This window comes from Enhydra lutris, unplaced genomic scaffold, assembly GCF_002288905.1.
Source record: "Enhydra lutris kenyoni isolate GAN:26980312 unplaced genomic scaffold, ASM228890v2 scaffoldscaffold22, whole genome shotgun sequence".
Taxonomy (NCBI): domain Eukaryota; kingdom Metazoa; phylum Chordata; class Mammalia; order Carnivora; family Mustelidae; genus Enhydra; species Enhydra lutris.
Window position 1 is genome coordinate 719,853 of NW_019154106.1, and position 14,958 is coordinate 734,810.

Consider the following 14,958-nt stretch of genomic DNA (forward strand, 5'->3'; position numbering starts at 1 on the left):
TCCCTGGACGTGGAGGTTTTGGCTGTGCTGACGGAGTTCGGGGTGTGTGTGGTCCACGTGAGTGGCGAGGTCATGTGCGTGGGCTGTGTCCCCGTGATGGGGACGTGCGGGGACGGAGACGAGGAGCCCGTGGGTCTCGTCGTGGAGGCGGCCATTGGGGTCTCCGGGTGCGTTGGGGTCATGAGTTGGTGGGTAGTGGGAGTCACCGAGGACGTGGTGGAGGGGGCAGCGTGGGTGGAGAGGGTGGTCTCGGGGCGTGATGGGGTGGTTAAGGCCGCGGTCGTCCAGAAAGAAGTCCCTGAGGGGGCACCTGTCGTGTGGGCGGTGTTGGGGACAGGGGGCATGGCCGTGGATTGCGAAGTGAGCGTTGTGTGTGTCCTGCTTGGAGTGGCTTGTCCTTGTGTGGTCCTGTAGGCCACGTGTGTCGAGTGGTGTGTGAGGGTCGTTTGTTTGCTGTTGGAGCTGCTCGTGCTCTCCTGGGACGACGTTGCTTCTGTGTGCTGTGTCTGTGCAGTCTCATGAGCGGTTGGCGTCCTCGTGTGAGTTGTGGCTGCTGTGGAAACATCATTTGTCAGTCAGTCCTGTTGATTCTGAACACACATTGGCAGTCCACGCTTCCTTTCCCCCGTGGCTGCCTATGGCCCTACTCTCCCGGGCTTCTCACGTCCCCGATGGTGATGTCCAGGAGTTTTCTGTGTGTGTCTGTTCATGCATTCTCAATGTGTTTTTTTCGCTGTTTTTGTTACTCCTTTGCAGCGTCTTTGTGATGTGCTCATTGTGGTCCCTTCCCAATGCCTTTAGTGGCACCTGTGCCTTTCCGTACTCTCGGGCTGCTTCTTTAGCTTGGGTTGGGCATGTTCCCCTTAACATCCCTTTTTTGTCTTGGGACGTGTGTTTCTCTCAATGCTCTGGGAAGATTGGGGTTGTGTTGTCTTGTCTGAGGGTGTGGGAGTGTGCTCTAGGTGCACTGTGAGCTGTGATATGGCCTTGGGTCTGTGGTCACTTGGGGTGGGGTGGTCGTGGTGGGTCGGGGTCTGGCGCTATGGCCGTGGGGAAGTTGGGTGGCGTGTCGGTGGTGCTGTGAGCTTGGGGTTGTGGCTTGGCGGTGCGCTGCACCTTTTGGCCCATTGTGGCCCACGCAGCACCGTGCCGACCCCTACAGCTTCCGTGTGTTGCCGGCATATGTGCTTCTGCCCCTTTTTGGGGACAGGCATGTGGATGTGCTTACTTGGTGGGGGTAGTGTAGAGGTCTCTGAAGTTTCTGGGGTCCGTGGGAAAGCTGTGCTCTGCTCTGTGGACTGAGCTGTTGATCGCGTCACTGAGCTGAGCGTGGATGCTGTGGACTTCGTTGTGGCCCCTGTCACCATGGGTCCTGTGGCCGTGGACTTGAGAGTGGTCGTTGGGGCTGGTGCCGACGTGGGCCGTATGGTGATGGCAGGGATGGTTCGAGGTGACTCTGCAGGGAGCAGTGCTCAGAACATTCCTCCAGAGTCTGTGTACTTTCCCACTGGACCTGGGCTCCCTGTCCCCCCGCCCTGCTGCTGTATGCTGTGGGAGGGTTGTGGCTGCCCCCGCTGACACCCCTGGCCACCCTGGCTCACAGGGCCACTGCCCCTCTGTCCACCCACCCTTGGTAATAGAATGGATGACTTGTTCCCCTGTGGTTTCCGGGCTGCGGAAGGGGTTCTGCTGGGTGGGATGGGGTGGGCTCCCAGGGATTCTCTAGGTGACCTGTCCTACGTGTTTTTCCTCACTGGTATCAGGCAGCAAAGAACGGTCCCATTCTGTGACAAGTTATCCTCAGAAAAAGACTTTCACAGAAACCAAGCCCTGGTCCGAAGCACGGGGGCTCTGTGTGTGCGAATGAGCTCAGTGGCACGTTCTGTCTCTGGGGAGGTGTGGGGCCCCATCCCCCAGCCCTCACCTAAGCCCCCGTCAAATGTGTTGTTCCCCCTGGCTGTCTGGGGCTGGGGGCTATCGCGGGCCCCCTCCCCGCTGACTTCTGGGGGCAGTACCTGCCGCTCCCTCCGTGCAGAGCGGCCCCAGGGGCGGCCCAGGCTCAGTCCCTGTCCCGTCCCACACCCGTTGTCTGGGGCCGCGGGACGGCAGTGTCGGTGGCCAGGACCCTGGACACCACAGTGCCCAAGAGACGCAGCCTGGGCTGGCCTGGGGCTGTCCCGCCGAGCCAGGGCAGAGCCGGCGTAGGCCTGCTTCTCCTTGCCACCTAGTGTGTGTAATCACCTGTGCTGGGCCTCGGCGTGGTGGGCGGCGGCACTGCAAGGAGAGGGGCAGTCAGGAGCGCTGCCCCCTCGCCCAGCTGAGGACCCTGGGGGATGGAGCCGCCACGGGGGAGCCTGGGCCCCTGTTCCTGGTCTCCATCCCCATCTTTTCCCTGTCCCCCCCCCCCCCCCCGCCCCATCAGGCAGCGACCCAGGTGACCTGGTGCTGAGTCCCCAGCAGGTTGTGTGCCCACACACCCCAGCCGGCTGGTGCGGGGCGTGGGGTGTTCTGCCCTGTGGCTAGTGACTGGGGCGGAGAGTGGAGGCTGTTGCCTTTCCTGTTTCTGCTGCCCTGGCCCAGGTTGCTGGGGTTTCCGGCAGGCTCCGCACCCCAGGGCACAGCCGTGCAGAGGGGGCTGCCAGGAAGGAGGCTGGAAGTGTGTGTGGGCTGGCAGCTCCCGCTGGAGGCTGGTGGGTGTGGGGGCTGGGTGGCCCACGGAGCTTACTGCAAGGAACGCAGGTCCCCGTGCTGTGGTCGAAATACTCGTGCTGGGAACAGTTGTAGCAGCCTGGAGAGGAGGGGTCCAGAAGGTGATGGGACTCCCCTGTTGCCCGGGCCTGGTTCCTCCCCCGCCGTCCACCCCCAGCCCCCGCCTGTGCCGGAAGCCTGGATGCAGGGGCTCCCTGCTTGGCCCGTACCTTCGGTGTTGGTGTCTGGGAGGCTCTGTGGGTACTCGGGGCAGAGGCATGGCTGGTAGTGCCACGTGCACTTGGCCTCCTGGTCGTACTGGTACCCGTTGTACCCCGGAGCGTGCGTGTTGTAGAAGTCACAGTAGACGGCTGGGAGAAGGGGCTCCTGTCAGGCCCTTGGTGCGTGGGTCAGGGGGTCTGAACCCGCACCCGTGCCTGCCCCAGAGTGTGTGGTCCTATGGACAGGGGCGGGGGGCACTCACGGCAGAAGTCTGGGGTCCTCCAGTCCACACACACGCCTTTATCCAGGCAGGCCTTGGCGTAGGCAGCCACCGCGTCACACAGGCACTCACAGTCGCCGCTGGTGTCACAGCCACACGAGTCTCGCACGCAGGCTTCGTAGTAGGGCAGGTGGTACACCTGCGAGAGCTGCTGTCAGTGCCGCCTGTGCTGGGTGCCGGGGAACTGGGGAACCGTGGGGCCGGGACGTGGGGAGGCGGGGAACCAGGGAGCCGGGAGCAGGGCAGCCGGGAGCGGGGGACGGGGACGGGCACACCTGGCTGTGGCAGGCGGCGAAGGTGGGGCTGTTGATGATGCCGCACTTGCGCGTGGCCCAGCTGTGGCGGAAGGCGTTGAGGCTGCAGGGGTCCAGCGCGAGGCCGGCGTCCCCGCACAGCGGGCTGTCCTTCCACGAATTCACAAATTCCAGTTCACTGGATGCCACGTAGTTGCTGCGTGTTTCGAAGTCGTCTTTCATGTTCCCGTTGTAGTTGCCGCACAGGCCGCACAGGGCACCCTGTGGGGGGGCTGGCGTCAGGCCGGGCACCGCCCCTGCCTGTGGGCGGACCCGGGCCCCGGGGCGGCGCCGGTACCTGGCTGCCACGCGCGACGCTGATGGACACGGTCATGCGCTTGTTCCAGACGAGGGTCAGGTTGTAGCCGCTGCCAACAGCGACATCCAGCACCAGGTTCAGGGAGCCGGTGCCCACCCGGAGCCGCACGTGTGGGTCTTCCCCGTGGACCGTGTAGCTCCTGTCCGCCAGCACGACGGACAGACCCTGTGGGGCGGGGCCGTCACGCGGCTGCCTGGCCCCCGGGCTTTGCGTCCCCTGCCCAAGTTCTGTGAGGCAGGCGGACCCCATCTGTAAGGGAGCGCGTGGGCTGGGCCCGCCCGGGCCGGCTCTCTGCTGGGGGCCTGTCCTCTAGAGACTGGGTTTGGCAGAATGTTCCAGAAAATGGTGGAAACTGCACCAAGGGCTGAGGGTGAGGCTTCTGGGAGAAGCCCTTCCCTTCGCACAGCTGTCCAGCCCCAGGAGACACTGCTGCGTGCCCTGCGGACGGGTGATCTGGGGGCACCCTGAGGCCGGGACATGGGGCTCTGGGGGCTGGGGTGCCCGGCCCACTCACCCCCAGGAAGATCTTGATGGCCCGGGAGCAGGTGACGCCCGACTTTCCACACACAACATTCTCCGTCAGGACTGTGAAGCTGGGCTGCGAGTGGTTGGCCCCGCAGCCGTCCTGTGGGGACACGGGCGCTGAGGAGGGGCCCACCTGCTGGCCCCTGGGCCCCTGCCCCCATGGCTTGGGCGGGCCTTACCGTGGCCAGGATGTACCCGCAGCTGCCATCGAACAGGAAGCGCTGGCCGTCGAAGGTGACCACGTGGCCCTCCCCGTAGAGTGTGCAGGTGGAGGCGCAGCGGGCACTCTGCCAGCACGTCCACTGGCCCCCAGAGCAGGTGCTGTGGACGGAGGGGGGTTCTCGGTGGCTGCACATGCATTCCCATTGGACCAGGGCCTTGCTGGGGGGGGCAGGGGACCCAAGGGACAGGCCCAGGCCACCAGGGGCTCCGGGCAGCTGTGGCTTACCATGTCTTACAGTCGGTGTGGAGCTCTGCGCCCCGGGGGTAGGAGACCCCCGCAAACTCGCACGGACATTCCTCGGGGGGTACGCAGTGCCCGGTGGCGTTCTCGTAGAGCCCCTTGGCACAGACGCAGCCAGGCTCACACTTGGTGGGTACCTGCAGGGAGGGGGTCAGCGGCCCTGGGAGGGTGGCTTTGCCAACTGCTGCCCTTGCCCCGGGCCCCTCTGAGACCCTTAGGGCTCCTCCCGGTCTGTTCCTGCGTGCCCCCTGCTCCAGGCCTCGCTCTTAGTGGGGCCACGAGGCACGTTCTGGTGCCTCTGTGTCACTCCTGAGCTGTTGTGTCCCCTCTCCAAGTGGCGGGGACTTGACCCACAGTCCTCAGGGGCCCCTTCTGACTCCCTCAGCCCCATTTGGGCACCAGCCACCCTCATCACAGGGTGATGGGGACAGCGGGACAGCGGGCCCTGGCCTCCCTGGGGAGTTTGTGAAAATCTGCTCTCTAGGGAGAGGCCCTGGGGGCGGCCTCCACGACCAACTGGCCATCCCACCCAGCGGGGAGTGCCCTCTGGGAAGCGCCGTGTGCCTCACTCAGCCCAGGCCTTACGCAGGGGGTGCCGGTGGCCAGCCTCTGACATGTGGGGGCACAGGCCACCCCAAATGTTCTCTCCGATGACTCGTCACAGGACTGGAAGGTCTTGGGGGCCGAGCAGGTAGCTGCAGGGAGGGGGGCAGAGCTGTGGTGAGGGGCTTGGAGGGACCACCGCACCGGGCAGTCCAGGCCTCCGGCCTCAGGGCAGCTACATACCCAGGAGCAGTTGTGGGCGCCCGGGGCAGCTCAGCCGGCCGTTGACACAGTAGCTGCAAGAGGGGGGCCGTGTGAGCGCGCCAGCCGCGGGCTGGGGGCTGCAGGTGGGGGGACCGTCCCCCGGGGAGCCCCACGCTCACCAGATGGCGCCGTTGACCATGGCGGACTGGTCAGCTGGGATGAGCTTGCTGCCGTCCAGGAGGCAGGGGCACTGGGCCTTGCGCACACACTGGGCCTTGTGGTTGAGGTAGGTGCCCTCGGGGCAGGCGCAGCCGTCCATGGGCACGGCGCTCGGGTGGCACTCGGCCGCGTGGTCAGACAGTGATAGGCACGTGCGGCCGCAGGCCCGGATGTCGTCGCCGAATGTCTGGTTGCCCGTGCAGGGGGTGGCTGTGGGAGGACTGGGGGTCAGGCCCTCGGGGTGCTGGGTGGGACTGGGCGGGTGTCTGTAGGGCCCCCGCACCCCTCCCCGCCCGCATCCTCCAGCACGCACTGCAGTTCACGCTGTCCCTCCAGCCCCGCAGGAGGTTGCCGTGTGTGGCACACGCGCGGGCGTAGTCACTCAGGGCGGCACACACGTGGGGGAGGGTCTCCTCGTAGTTGCAGGCCTGGTACACGCACCTCTGCGATGGACATGGCATGGTAGCTGGGTGTCCAGCCCCCCAGCCCCCGCTGCCCGTCCCCGGTGCCCCCACTGGCCCATGGGCCCTGCCCACCTTGTAGAAGGGCCTGGGGTTCACGGCGGCGTGACAGCTCTGGAACACGGTGCCGTCCCTCACCAGCACTGAGCAGTGGGTCTCTGCACACAACTCTGGGGGGACGGGGGAGGCGTGGGTGTCTCACTTGCCTGGCCTGGGTCTCATGCCCACCCGCAGGCCTCCCAGGGCCCAGCACTCACTGTTGAGCTGGCTCATGGAGCAGGGGTCTATCTCACGCTCCAGTGAAGCCGGGCAGTTCCCCGTCCGCCAAGAGTCCACGAAGAGCGGGGCGGTGCCCTCCACGATGCCCGTGCTGGTCATGAAGTCATCCGTCGTGTCGCCATTGAAGGTGCCACAGAGCCCTGCACCGGCCGGGCCGTGAGTGGGGCCAGCCTGCGCTCCTGCCCCACCCTGTACTCCGAAGCCCTTGTCTTCCCATCACCATGCCTGGGACACAAGGCTGTCACTGGCCCTCCGAGGGCCAGCCTGCGGTCATGAGTGCTGGATGTGAAGGAATTTGTTGGGCCTTTTCTGTGCTGTGGCCGTGCTGGACAGGGACGGGGAGGGGCTCACCTCTGGTCCGGCCTCTGAACTGGGGCCCGACAGTGACATACGCCTGGAACACGGGCTCCAGCTGCACCACGAGCTCCAGCCCGAAGGTGGTGGTCATCTGGAGGTGGGTGGACGTCTGCCTGAAGACCGTGATGTTGCCTGGGGGGAGAGGGGCTTAGGAAGCAGGCTGCTTTGGGGCCCGGCCCAGTGAGGTCCTAGGTGCTGGGCAGGGGCTGAGGACGTACGAGTCTTGTACGGAAGCCACTTGGTGTTCCCGCTGTTGGTGAGGACCTCGTCCCGAGAAATCACGATTTTGTCCTGGAGAGAGGGTGGCCTGAGTCATGGGGGTGCCGGGAACAGGGGGAGGCCTCCCCTCCTGCCGGCCCAGCGGGACACAGTGGGGAGGGGCCTGCGGCGGCATGCCGGGGTGGCCTTACTTCTCTGGACATGTAGATGATGGCAGCTAGGGCGGTCTCCGAGTGAGAGTATCCAGACTTGTCGTACGAGGCCACGAGGGAGCCCCCATCAGGGAGCTGCGGGCTCTGGGGGGGTGGTAAGGCTTAGTCCAGGGGTCTGGGGTGCTTCTTGTGACCCCCCCGCCCCCCGGGAGCCGCGTGTCCTACCTGGAGGAGGATGTAGGTGCAGGCGCCGTGGAAGCGGTACGGCCGGGCGTCGAACGTGGTGACAAAGGAGCCGCCTTGCAGGGAGCAGCGCCGGGGGCAGGGCCGCTCTGTGCACACCCAGTGGCCCAGGGAGCAGCGGCTGCAGGGGGGACCGGCTTATCCAGACAGCCTCCCCAGACGCTGCTGGGCCGAGGCTGCCCCCGGACCCCCGTGGCCCCTCGCTCTCTCCTGCCTTTGCTCTTACCATGTCCGGCAGGCGGCTGTCACCACTTCCCCGGGGCTGTGGGCCACGCCGTGGAGCACGCAGGGACACTGGGCAGCGGGCACGCAGGTGTGGTTTCTGGAGACGTCATCCAGAACCATACCTGTAGGACACAGGTTTCCTGGGCACGTGGCTCGGTGCCCTCCCACCAGCCCCCTGCACTTGCAGCTTCGCGCCCCTGAGCCACCGTGCCCAGACCCATGCACTGCCCCTAGTTGGGTCAAGTCCCACGTCTTCCAGGGCCACCAATCTCCGTGCCCTGCCTGCAGGGCCTGTGGGGTGGGGGGTGAGCCCTTCCCTCCCCTGGGGCGAGTCGGGCCTGGCTCTGACGTGTTGGGAGTTGGGTCGGAGTCTCCCCTCTGTCTCTAGGTGAGTTCCGAGGGGTCCTGGGGCCGCGGTTGCCCTGACCTTCGGGACAGAAGCAGCCGAAGGTGCAGAAGCTAGAGCAGGTGTGCTGTGGGTTGGAGCAGGTCCTGGCGCAGGCCGCGCCGCACTCCTGGTACACCTGGTTGGCTGGGCACGGGCCCACGGCTGCAGGCACACAGGGGCTCTGAGACAGGGCGGGGGCAGGGCCCCCCGCCGCCTGCCCCGCCCCCTCCCCAGTCTCCTTTCAGCTCCCAGGCAAGGTTCCCGGCCCTCCCCGCCGCCCTCCCCGGGACTCACAGCAGAGGCTGGGGCGCCGCCAGTGGCTGACGGGCTGGCCGGCCATGCTGCAGCGGCGCGAGTACTCGGACAGTGAGGCACAGGCGCAGTCCCACTGGCCCCGCAGCGCGCACTTGGCCACGTCCGCCTGGCAGCTCAGCACGAAAGGCTCTTTGGACACGCTGCTCTCGGGGGCCACCTGGGTCAGCAGCTGGGCACAAATCTGGGCCTGGCCAGAGGACCACGTGGGGTCACGGGGGTCGGGGCCGCCTCCCACGCCGGCCGGAAACCCTGTCCCACCCTGGGGGCCAGCCGCCCGCAGCCCCCCCGCACCCCCCGTGGCTCAAGGGCCCCTGCGGCCTGACGCACGTGCTCTGCCTGTGGGGCCCGGGGCCTGGTGACCGGCGTGTAGGTGCAGATCTCGTTGGGGTCATCCAGCCTCTGGAGGGCAGCATACGTGTGTGGTTCCAGCGGTTTGCCTGGGGAGGGGGGTTGGGTGGGGTCAGCACTGCGGTCCAGGCCGCAGGGGCTCTGGGCCCGGCCCCCACCTACCTTCCTCGCTCAGGAACTCGTCGGTTTGCTCGCCATTGAAGTCCCCGCAGAGACCACACAGCTTGCCCATGTGCCGCTTCTCTACCAGCACCTGCGGGGGGGCGGACAGTGCTGTCAGGGCGCCCCAGGACCCTTGCCCAGCAAGGGGGAGGGCCCAGAGCCACCGACAGAGCCCAGGCCCACTGCCGGACTCAGGACCCCAGCCTCCCCGACCGCCGGCGTCCTCACCAGCAGGTGACTGCCTGGGCCCCACATGACCACCAGCTCCAGCTCGAGCTGCTTGGCCACCAGCTGCACGCTCCGGCCGAACGGTGTGATCTGGAGCCCGGTGCTGGTGTAGGGCAGGCTGACGACCCTGCGGGGGGCACAGTGGTCAGGGGCCACCCCCTTGGCTCCCAGCCTCCCAGCCCAGCCACGTGGCCTACCCCACATCCTTCACGGAGATGACCGCCTTCTGCACGGTGACCACGGAGGCCCCCAGCTCCACAATGATCCGGGAGATGTTCCCGCTGGGCCCACGCCGTAGCTGGACACTGAAGGTGGGTGATGTGTCCTCACAGGTGGCCGCAAAGACATAGTTGCAGGTTCCCAGGAAGTCATACACGTGGCCGTCGAACGTGGAGAAGTGGCCGGCCCCCCAGGTGGAGCACCAGCCCTTGTCTGGAGCTGTGGAGATAGTGGGCAGAGTCTTGGAGCCCTGTGTCCCCCCCACCCCTGCCGGCTGATGGGGCCCTCACCCCATGAGCTGGGCCCTTGGCAGTTCATGCTCGTTTCCCAAGTTCCAGGCACTCCGGATTGGGCGGGAAAGAGCCCCTTCCCCTTGGGCGAGCCCCGTTGCAGGCGGGGTCTGCTCCCCACCCCCAGGCCTTACAGGGCCTCAACCGCCGTCCTGCCTGGGGTCTGTGGGATGCCTGTGCCCCCACCCTCCGGGAAGCCCGGCTAGTTTTCCTTTTGGGCGAGGGGCTGCTGGAGTCGCTGGAGTCGCTGGAGTTGCCTCACGGAAAGCCCCAGCCGTGGCCGCTCTGTGGTAGGGCCGCGGCGCAGGGGCTCTGGGTGACTCTGGAGGTTGGGAGGCTGCCTGTGGCCCTCACCTGTGGGTGGGGAGTCCTGCAGCCTCCGGAGGTCTGGGTGCATAGAGGACGTTTTGTTTAGACCTGTGTGGACAGGGACTGTGGTCAGCGCTGGGACCGCCTGCTTCTGCACAGCCCGCGGTGTGCAGTGTGTGGGCCCGGAGCAAAGGGGTGGGGAGGGCAGCGCTGGCCGTGGGGCTGCTCCTGCTCTGGCTGCGCTCTTCGCCCTCTCACTGGCTGGGTTCAGCGCCTCAGATGTCACGAGCTGGGCCCATCTGTGAGCCCAGAATGGCAGGGCGTGGGGCCTGAGGGGGAGAGGGTGGCAGTTGCTGGTGTTGGAAGGGTGGAGAGGCCCCTGGGTGGTGGGGGAGAGGGTGGGCCTCTGTGTCCCCATCGGCCGGTCCTCTGGGTGGAGTTGGGGGAGGAGCCCTGGGCCCGCTGCGCGCCCTACTCTGCCTGCTCAAGCACACTGGCTGTGACACAGAGCGGCCCCTCCTGCCCCCCACCCCGCCCCCCGCCCATGTAGGACAGACCGGCAGCCTCGACAGCCCGGGCTCCAGGGGTCTGTGGTTCTTGTGGACCGCAGGTGGGAGGGGCCCTGCGCGGGGAGGGGCCTGGCGGGCTTTGAGCAAGAGGCCATGGGAGACCTGGGGAACGGTGTGCGGCCACCTGACAGCACAGGGCTGGGGTTGGCGTGTGGTTGTCCGAGCTGTCCGTCTGTCCGGCTGCACCCCACCCCCTGAGTTCCCAGGGTGAGGTCTGAGCCTCCCCAGTGGACATCTCCCTCTATCGGGCTCTGAAAGTGGCTGTTTTCCTGCTTCCTCCTTCCTAGACAGTCCTGGGAGCGAATTGACCGTTGCCAGAGAAATGGCCAGGCGACGTCAGTCCTGTGACTGCAGGGGCGGGAATCATGACTTCACTGGTGACTCGGGGCGGCTGGAGAGGGGAGGACTCGCCCGTGGGTCACTGCCTCCTCACCCTCCTCCCGGTCTCATGGTGTCCTGGCGCTCCCATCCTGCAGACCGGCGCGGGGCCCCCAGTTCTGCCATGACTCCCACCCGGCCCTCGGGGTTCCTGACCCTGCCCGCTTCCCCACTCTGCTCAGCGGTGTTTTTGGGTCTCTGGTGATGTCGGGGAACAGGGAAAATAACCAGTTGCCAGGGGGGATCCCCGGGTGGGGTGGGGGGCACACAGGCTTCCAGTGGGCCAGTGACGCTTGCCCCTGGGCCCCTTTCCTCCACGGTGTCCACCACGTGGGTCCCTGTCTCTGCCCGCCCTCAGCTCACGACCCACCCCCAGGACACTTCCAGAGGCCTCCACCACCCGCCCCCCAGTGGCTCACTGCTCGGGCCCCACTCGCAGTGGCTCCTCTGCCAGCTCTCCGGGCGCCAGCCTCACGCTTGTGCGTCTCCGGCTGTCGGAACGCTGCTGGCCCCTGCCCGGCCCCCTGCCAGCAGCAGCGCTCCAGGGACCGGCCAAGGGATTCTGTGTACCTCCCGCTCGGAATGTCAGGACAAGCGCGGAGTCCTGCCCTGGCCCCACGGGGCCTGCACGGTGGCCTGGTCCGCCTCCTCCAGCCCTTCCCAGCCCCGGAACAGGCTGGCGACTGCCAGAGCTTGCGCCGTCCCCTGCGCACTTGGCTGCCCTGCCCGCCCTGGCCGGCGGGCTCTGCCCCCCACCTGCCTCAAGCTCCAGGCTCCCCAGGGCTCTTGCGTCTGAACTCATGCTTTCCGAGCCTCTGGTTCAGGGGGCAGAGCCCGCCGGTCCTCAGAGGGTGCTGGCAGATATGTGGCCGGACTCTGGCCGTCCCCCTCCGCCACAGGTACAGCCAGACCCCCACGGCCCAGCCATGCTGCAGCCCCTTGCCACACCCGTACCCCACCCCAGCGGGCTTCCAGGGGCCTCCCTTCTTGTCCTGCTTCTGGGTCCAGGTCTCAGAGGGATGGGTCCAGGTCCAGCCCAAGTCCTGAGTGCTCAGAGCCACAGGCTTCGTGGGAGGGAAGGGGTGGGGCGGGCCCAGGGAAAACCCACTCGGCTCAGCCATTCATAGCCCAGCCCCAGTGGTTGGGTCCAGGCTAGAGAGCAGGCTTAGAGGCCAAGGCTCTGGGGCCACCGAGGAGGGGGCAGTGGGGAAGCATTGTGGGGACAGGACAGGCACGTCCTACTGGGCTCTCGGGCAGAATAGAGAAGACGCAGAGGGCTTGGTGCCTGCCATCAGTAAGGAGGGGCTGTTCCCTGGCCCACCATGGGACCCCTCGGGGCTGGCTGCCTCCCATGCTTGGGGATGCATGGGGCCTGGAGTGGTTAGCAGAAGGGACCTGCTGGTTGAGGGGACGGCGGGGGGGAGAGCGGGGATGCTGCTCTGTGGGCCTGGTGGGCAAGACCCGGCGGGCTCTGGGAGGGGCGGTCCCTTCTGAGCCTCGTAAAACGGTGGGGGTCCTGGGCCCTCACACGTGTTCCCTCCGGCCCTCTTGTTTAACCCCATGGTAGCCGCGTGAGGGGGCAGCTTTCCTCCACTGTTACAGATGCGCAGAAGGTGAGGCCCAGAGCCCGTGTGGCCCTTGCCCCGCCCCATCCATCCTACAGCCCTCCCAGGGCCCAGGGCCCAGTGGGGAGAGGGACACAGTGGGCTCTGGGTGCTGGGCCCCTAGCACGCCCCTGGCCCACACACTCACTGTCGCTGAGGGAACTGTATGTCCCCGAGGAATGCCTGCCCGCCACAGCCCAGCATTGTTCCTCCCTGGCCACTATGCCCAGGGCGGGGGTAAGCGGCAGCCTGGGCACAGGCTGGGCTGGGCTGGGCTCAGAGACCCCGGCCTTGGCCATGTGGGATGGCTACAGGGCAGGGAGGGGCCTGTCGTCCATCAGCTGCCTGGAGGCCAGCCCGACTCCGGCCCAGTCTATGAGGCAACAAGGGACCCTCTGAGGGCTTCTGTCCACCCCTAGAGTGTGGCCTGCGGGCCCCCACTCACCAGTGCCGAGCAGGGCCCCCCCATAAGACAGGAGCAGCAGCAGCCGAGCCCCGAGCATGACGGTGGAGAAGAGGGTCACCGCTGGCCCTGGCCCCTGCCGCAGCAGGACAATGGGCGGGCTTGTGTGAGCTCCACCGGCCCAAGAGGCCAGCCCTGGACGCCTTATGTAGGGGCTGCAGTCCCGGCCCTGGCCGCACCCACGGGGCGCTCTGGTGCCAAACAGGATCTTGGGCTCCGCGTTATCAGGACTCGGCCTTTGAAAGGTCCTCGGGCGCAGTTGCCGCATCATCATGGGCCTCCGGGCAGTGGTTGGCACAGGCCCTCCGGAGCCCTGCAGACACGTCCTGGGTTTGCTCCAGGCTGGCACGGCCGGGCCCATCCTGGGGGCAAGAAGATCTGTGTGGCATGTCAGCCGTAGCTTGGGGCCGAGGGCCATTTGTCCAGGGTATGTGGGTGAGGCCCCTGGGCACCCCCTCTGCCCCTGTGGGGGGATCCCAGAGTGCCGGGACAGCTCCTGGGGTGAGCTCAACCCTCACTCAGACCCCAGGGCCCCCAAAGGTGCCCGCATGCTGGGCCCTACCCCACCTGGAGGAGGGACAGCTCCAGGGGAGGACTCCCCGAGAGGGGAAGCCGATGCAGAGTGCCCTTGGGGGTGAGGTTCCAGGGTGAGGCTGACGGCACAGCTAAGGGCGGGGCTGGCCGGGAGCGTTGAGAGTCGCGCTGTACCCAGAAGTGCCCCCTAGTACTGTTTTCTGACCCTCAGGGCTTTGAGCTGCTCGTGGGCACAGGAGAGGGATGCAGTGACCCGGGGGGGCTGGACGTCCTGTCTGGGAGGGCATCTCTCTGGAGGCTGGGTGCCAGCCTCAGGGTGCCGACCTCCCAGGTGGGGGAGCAGGGGTGTGCCTGCCACCCCCTGGGAGAAGAACATGGCTCCTGGGGGACAGCATCTCGGGGAGCAGGGAGTGGGCAGGACACATGCCAGCATCATGAGGGGTCAGGGTGAGGCCCAGGGTGAGAGACATGATCAGGGCAAAGGTCAAGATCATGGTCAAGGTGAGGTCAGGAAGAGGGTCAAGATCGGGGAGGGTTACGGTCAGAGTGAGATGAGGTCAGCAGGTGAGAGTGTCTCAGATCTTGTGGGATCCTCTCGCAGGTGGGGAGCAGGTGTGGGTCTGGCGACTCTGGGGCAGGCTGGTCCTAAGTGGGAGCCTCTGTGGGGCCCCGTGTGGGAGTTTGGGTCCCTGGTCCAGGGGTTCCCCCTTTCCTGAGGTTCTGGCCCCACGGAGACTTGGGGTGCAGGAACCCCAGGCTCCTGCCCCTGAGGACCCCCCGGGCTGGGAAGGCTGCACCCTGCCTCACAGACCCCCTCCCCGCCAGCGCCCCAGCCACGGAGAACAGTAGATGCCCTGTGTTTACCTTAAATAAACTTTAGTTTTCTTTTTAAAAACACTATTTATTTATTTGAGAGAGAGAGAGAGAGCATGAGAGAGGAGAAGTCAGAGGGAGAAGAAGCAGGTTCCCCGCTTGAGCAGGGAGCCTGATGCGGGGCTCGATCCCAGGACCCTGAGATCATGACCTGAGCCGAAGGCAGACGCTTAACCCACTGAGCCACCCAGGCACCCTGTAAACTTTAGTTTTGATAGAACATTGTTTGGACAAAGACCGGCACGTAGCGGGTGGCCAGCCCTGGCCAGGCGGATGGGAGGTCCCCAGGCGCGCTCGGTGCTCCTGTCCCCTACTTTACTGGAAGCAGAGGTGGGTGGGGAGGGCATAGTTCTGAGACGCTGTCTTGGATGCTCTGGCACCCCTGGCTGGGGTCACGGCGGGGAGGGCCAGGGGACACAGCCTGGGCTCTTGGTCCACAGGCCATAGGGCCGCTGCGTGCTCTCCCTGACCTCGGAGAGCTCACTCTCTCATCGGGGGGCTCCCGAAGCTCTGAACCATGGGTGGGAGCGGGGTGGGCCCTCCTTGAACCTCAGTCCTGTCCAGGGTGCTGGGTGGGTGGCGCCCA

The 14,958-nt window shown here is 66.5% G+C and overlaps 1 protein-coding gene across 1 annotated transcript in view; it reads right to left on the bottom strand.

Moving 5' to 3' along the window:
• Positions 1-13,383, bottom strand: part of LOC111149470 (mucin 6, oligomeric mucus/gel-forming) — a 21,436-nt gene extending 8,053 nt beyond the window's left edge. The window contains exons 1-29 of the mRNA XM_022506559.1: positions 12,948-13,383; positions 9,997-10,059; positions 9,331-9,571; positions 9,134-9,260; positions 8,906-8,996; positions 8,723-8,832; positions 8,375-8,582; positions 8,120-8,242; positions 7,694-7,814; positions 7,450-7,588; positions 7,264-7,368; positions 7,072-7,144; positions 6,848-6,985; positions 6,475-6,636; positions 6,293-6,387; positions 6,070-6,199; positions 5,717-5,966; positions 5,577-5,629; positions 5,376-5,485; positions 4,776-4,927; positions 4,507-4,648; positions 4,317-4,427; positions 3,782-3,967; positions 3,466-3,705; positions 3,173-3,329; positions 2,919-3,059; positions 2,726-2,788; positions 2,242-2,274; positions 1,925-2,089 (exon numbers count right to left, since the gene is read on the bottom strand). Coding sequence (XP_022362267.1) covers positions 1,925-2,089; positions 2,242-2,274; positions 2,726-2,788; positions 2,919-3,059; positions 3,173-3,329; positions 3,466-3,705; positions 3,782-3,967; positions 4,317-4,427; positions 4,507-4,648; positions 4,776-4,927; positions 5,376-5,485; positions 5,577-5,629; positions 5,717-5,966; positions 6,070-6,199; positions 6,293-6,387; positions 6,475-6,636; positions 6,848-6,985; positions 7,072-7,144; positions 7,264-7,368; positions 7,450-7,588; positions 7,694-7,814; positions 8,120-8,242; positions 8,375-8,582; positions 8,723-8,832; positions 8,906-8,996; positions 9,134-9,260; positions 9,331-9,571; positions 9,997-10,059; positions 12,948-13,383 — 4,165 coding nt within the window. The remainder of the gene's footprint in view (positions 1-1,924; positions 2,090-2,241; positions 2,275-2,725; positions 2,789-2,918; positions 3,060-3,172; positions 3,330-3,465; positions 3,706-3,781; positions 3,968-4,316; positions 4,428-4,506; positions 4,649-4,775; positions 4,928-5,375; positions 5,486-5,576; positions 5,630-5,716; positions 5,967-6,069; positions 6,200-6,292; positions 6,388-6,474; positions 6,637-6,847; positions 6,986-7,071; positions 7,145-7,263; positions 7,369-7,449; positions 7,589-7,693; positions 7,815-8,119; positions 8,243-8,374; positions 8,583-8,722; positions 8,833-8,905; positions 8,997-9,133; positions 9,261-9,330; positions 9,572-9,996; positions 10,060-12,947) is intronic.
• Between the last annotated feature and the right edge of the window lie 1,575 nt (positions 13,384-14,958).